This window comes from Halyomorpha halys, unplaced genomic scaffold, assembly GCF_000696795.3.
Source record: "Halyomorpha halys isolate HHAL.00 unplaced genomic scaffold, Hhal_1.1 Scaffold1688.1, whole genome shotgun sequence".
NCBI classification, from domain to species: Eukaryota; Metazoa; Arthropoda; class Insecta; order Hemiptera; family Pentatomidae; genus Halyomorpha; species Halyomorpha halys.
Window position 1 is genome coordinate 81,067 of NW_027110153.1, and position 4,977 is coordinate 86,043.

Here is a 4,977-nt window from a genome sequence, read left to right on the forward strand (position 1 = left end):
TTGATTAAAGGCATAAAGCCTTTTGGTTATCAATACCTGCAAACAAGCAATTTCTTCAACTAATTATTACAAAATACAAACATTTAATTATATATTGTTAAATATATATCTGCTATAAATTCCCTTGTCTGAGAAAAACCCAAAGCATAATTCTTCTATGATAAACTGAACTGAACACGCCAAGGTTCAGATGTACTAGGATCTTATGTGCCCAGAACGCTAGTTTTTGAGGAGCAAGAAAAATTGATATGCGAAAAAAAGTAGATATAATTTTTTTAAAATTGAATTGAAACCTTTTTCATTTCAAATATAACTATCCAACCTGACATGCACTAATTCATAAATATTTTATTAGGTCATTCCACCAATAATTTCAAAACCCTGTGATTTGAGATCAGAAGACCTACTTCAAACTGCGAAAAATTGTGGTAAAACATTATTCAAACAGGACATTATAACCAAAAGATTATTAGAAATAAGTAAAAGTTTTTCACTGGCTGCATCAACAATCTTCTCCTCATATCTAAAGGTTAAATATGAGTTGTTGTTTTTCGTCTGGTTAACAGTCATTGCAATCATTTGAACTTCCTTTGCCCGGCTCCAGGATACTGGTTCATCCAAAGAATGTTACATTTGATACTTCGGTAAAAGGAAGAAAGTGAATCGTAATGAAACGAAGTCTTCATTCCACTTCCTTGACTGAGCCCAGCAATGTGGGGCCAATCGTTGTTTACTAATAAATAGTTTTTTTAGCCCTGAAGGAGGCTAGAAACTCTAGCCGAAACGTCGGCACATTAAAATAAGTTAATCATACTTATTTGTGTTTTTCATTGACCGCACCCCCAACCATCTTCTCCTCATTTATCATCCACGGTCAACTATCTCTCATAATTATAAATAGTTTTTTTCTGATATTTTTGACCGCCACTTGAACCATCTTCTTACAATTATTACATTTGGTCAACTAATAATCTTCCAAAAAAATTTTATAGATGGAAAAAGAAGGTACATGAAATTTTAGTTTTTTAAGAGTAGTTCAAAAAGTTTGCTATTAATTTCTTCATTTTCATTTTATTGAATCTATGTTAAAAATTAGGAACCATCCAACATTTTTGTGAAAATGTTTGGCAATAAGTAAGTATTTAAATTAGAAAGAAAATGAACCCACATATACAATTATGAACCAACCTATTCTTTTTTGTGTTGAATATGCTCACAAATTTCAACAAAACTATAGCTATTAGATAATGCTAAACCCTTGCGTTTTTGTTGCGAAATGAAGAAAAAAATATCGATAGAGCTGGTACAACACATTAACAAGACAATATTGTTTGGTTCCTTACTTTATATATGAATTCATTTTCTTTTAATTTAAAAACATATTTAAAGCTAAAACATTGTTGTAATTACCATACCAAATATTTGTTTGGTAAAGAAACATAAGTAACAGATGATACAAATTTTCTTATTTTGGTTTTTATAATCAAAAACATATTGATATTAGATTTTGAAAACATCTTGCTCCATTTTGGTTAATTTTAAAGGATAAAAAATAAGTAAAAAATGTATAAAATGATATATTTGATTTCTAAAGTTTTTACTATATAGTACAAGCCTTATAAATGATAAAGTAACATTTATGTACTTTCAAGTCTCCCTTGATTATAGAGTACTATGGTTTTCACAAACTGATGGAATTATAAGATTTTCATTGCCTACCATTGATACATAGCTAATCAATATTTATGAACTTCATATTTGCCCTCATGAAGCACACGTGGAAGAAACTCCTAAAACTTACCTCAAAACGGTGACAAATGGCGTTATCAAATAAATAAAGTTTTGAAAAAATTAGAACGTGAGGAAAAAGAAGGTGCATATATTTGTTTAAAGATATTTAAAATATTCTAGGAATCATTTTTAAACAATGCTTCTCCAACTAAAAAAATAATATAAATATTACTACACTGGTTTATCACCGTATTAAAGCACAACACAATATTAATTTTTATTAACATAAGATATTAAACATAACACAATCAACAAGAAGTTATTAGAAGCTATAAACATCATGGACGTCAGTAAGATAACTTATTAATCATCACTTACTACAAGAAATATAACCTATCCTTCTGTAAACGTTTCAAGACTTTGATAGCTTCAGGAGTAGTTAGACATCGTGCACACTGTCTTCCCGCCCTAGCAGATAGAGTGAAGCATGAGTTTTACCCCATTTTTCATTATTAAAACCTCAATAAAGAGCAGGGATCAACCAGTACTCAATTTATAGAACGTAGGAACATAACTGCTAGTTTATTATTTTCAGAGCAGTGTACAATAAATAATCAAAGCCAAATAGGTAGAAACCAGACCGCCGCTAAGAATCAAAACCGATGGGTTCTAACCAGTAAAAAAGGAATGTCTAAACAATGCAAAAATGCGCCTTAATATTGCTCGAGAAATATTCAAGTGAAGTTGCACAAAGGGGTTGCATACTCACTAAGAGACAGGACGGCCGTGCGGGTTGTGCCGCAGGTCCCAGTGCGCTCAGATCGGAACGTTGTGGGTTCGATTCCCACCTGGGGCAGTTAAACATTCATTTTTCGGCGTTCCCGAAGGATGAATCTTGACACTCCCACCTTGTTTAGTATGCGGCGGGAACCTAGGTAGCCGCCAGGGGTTGGCAAAAAAGACCCACAGGCCACTTGCCGGACTTGTCCCCCCCCCCCACCAAATACCAGTACCAGTATATACTCACTATCTACAATCACTATCCTGAATAACAAAATGAAACATGATAATTTCGACATACAACTTGGCAGAATCTGGCCATAATGGCTACTCCTGGTCCTAGTTCTTGCACAATCCAACATGGCTCTTCTGGTTTCTTAGGGATCAGAGCTCTCCAATATTCCGGTTTTCGCAGGGGCTTTGTCACTTCATGGTATCGGTCCACTTCCTGTCTTAGGCCTAATTTAACATTGCGATAGATGGTTGGTATAGTTTTGATTCTTCTAATAACTGTATAGAGTTGTTCTATTGGTGGTACGTCCATTTTTGATTTTTCAAATGCTCTCTAAAGAATGGTTCAATGATTAAGAATAGAATAATAGATTTTCACAAATCTACATTTATGCATATACATATATTTTTATGTTGCTTAGCAATACTAACAATGGTTTTGAACAATTAATATGTTCTAATATTTCAAACCTAGTGAAATTTAAAATATCAATTTTCGCTGATTCCTATACGTGAAATAGCCTATAAAAGACTGTGAAAGAAACTTCCATGGGTTGGAAAAAAATATATAGTATTAGAAAAGACAAATGCTCTCAGTTCGATTTCTAGTTTGGTAATCGGTATGATCTCTTCAAACGCCAATCGAATGTATGATGAATAAAATTTTATAGGAACATTCAGTTTCGAAGCTAAAAGTTATTAAAGAGAACATAATATATATTTATGTCACGGCCTGAGTCAGCTGTTACTTCGATGTCAGTTGATCGCATGTATATAAAGAGATGTACCGAACCCAATAAAGTTAGTACCACCAGCAAAGCGGACCCTCCCCGCTCACCATTGTATCAATGCGCATTAGGTGCCTTCGACTTTACACATACAGTGCACAATAGAATTAATACCTTAAAATACCCCTGGTAGTAAAAGGATGCATAACCTCATCCTAAACACTTTTACATGTACCTAGTTTCCTTTTTTCCTATTAGTGGAGGGTACAAAAAAAAAAAGTTAGTATGTTACAGCAGTTCACACGCGTTACATCTTATTCCTTCTTCTCTTTTTTTTGACATTTGGCTTTCACCGATACTTAACGTAACACTTTTATATTTACAGATTTTTCCTATATACACATTAGGCCAACTTACATTTGTCTTCACTAAAACTTTTTCTTATTTACTCTCCAATATTATGAAACATAAGACAAAAACAAAAAACTGAAAATATGTATATATGAGTTTAGTGAGGAGGCACTCCAGGTATTTCCTGAGATGTTATCGCTGGAAACCTTAATTGCTCGACATGAACCGTCCGCCTCTTCCTTGGTTCTTGTATGCTCTCGATTGTTACTACGTTATGTTCCCGAATTGTGATCACCCGGAATGGCCCCTCATAGCGCCGAGATTCCTTGCTCCTATTGGAACCTAACCGGCGGTACACGACAGTCCCAATTTTAACATCCCCCATCACATCGCGAAGGTTTACATTTTGTCGTTCCACTCTCCGACGTTTCTCCCTCTCTATTCACCCTCTTGCTTTTTCCCACAACTTTCGCATGACCGTCCTATGGTTTAAAATTTCCACATCCGCCTCCGCAGTGTCCATAAAGTTCCTACGTCTCCCTTGCAAACCAAAGAGAACTTCGAAAGGTGAAAATCCCGTAGTGGTATGGATGGAGTGGTTATACGCGACTACCGCCCTTACCATTGCCTCATCCGTCTCCAGTCCTTTATCCGCATGATATACCCGTAAATGGTCACTTAGAGTACTATGCAGTCGTTCTATACCCCCTCTACTTTTAGGATGGCCTGGGGTGTTAATATGCCAATCTACCTCTAAAGTCTTCATCTCTCCCCTAATTGTGGCATTATCGAATTCCCGACCCCCGTCGGAGGAAATTCGCCTTGGGAACCCTTAAAATTAGAACCATGTTCTCAGCGCGACTATTACTGCCTCCGCTGTCCTATCTTGAGCCAGGTGGGCCATGGCCACGTTTCTAAAGAGGTCGATGACGGTTATCCACTTGAACCCTTTCCATGTGAACGAGTCGATTTGGATGTCACTCAGTAGTTCCAATGCATGATATAAGGCATATATCACAACCTCCCATCACCTCTTGGACCGTCTTCTTCATTCCCCACCAAAAATAGCGACGCTTGAGTGCTTGTAACGTCTCGCTCACACCGCGATGATTGGTCTTTCCTTGATGGTGAGCTAGAGTAACTTCCTTTTGCCGTT

General features: G+C 35.9%; 1 protein-coding gene across 1 annotated transcript in view; it reads right to left on the reverse strand.

Annotated features, from left to right (window-relative positions):
* Positions 1–4,587, reverse strand: part of LOC106690373 (uncharacterized) — a 22,993-nt gene extending 18,406 nt beyond the window's left edge. Inside the window, exons 1-2 of the mRNA XM_014435799.2 lie at positions 4,444–4,587; positions 2,813–3,076 (exon numbers count right to left, since the gene is read on the reverse strand). Of these exons, the coding sequence (XP_014291285.2) occupies positions 2,813–3,076; positions 4,444–4,587 (408 nt within the window). The remainder of the gene's footprint in view (positions 1–2,812; positions 3,077–4,443) is intronic.
* Positions 4,588–4,977: the final 390 nt, after the last annotated feature.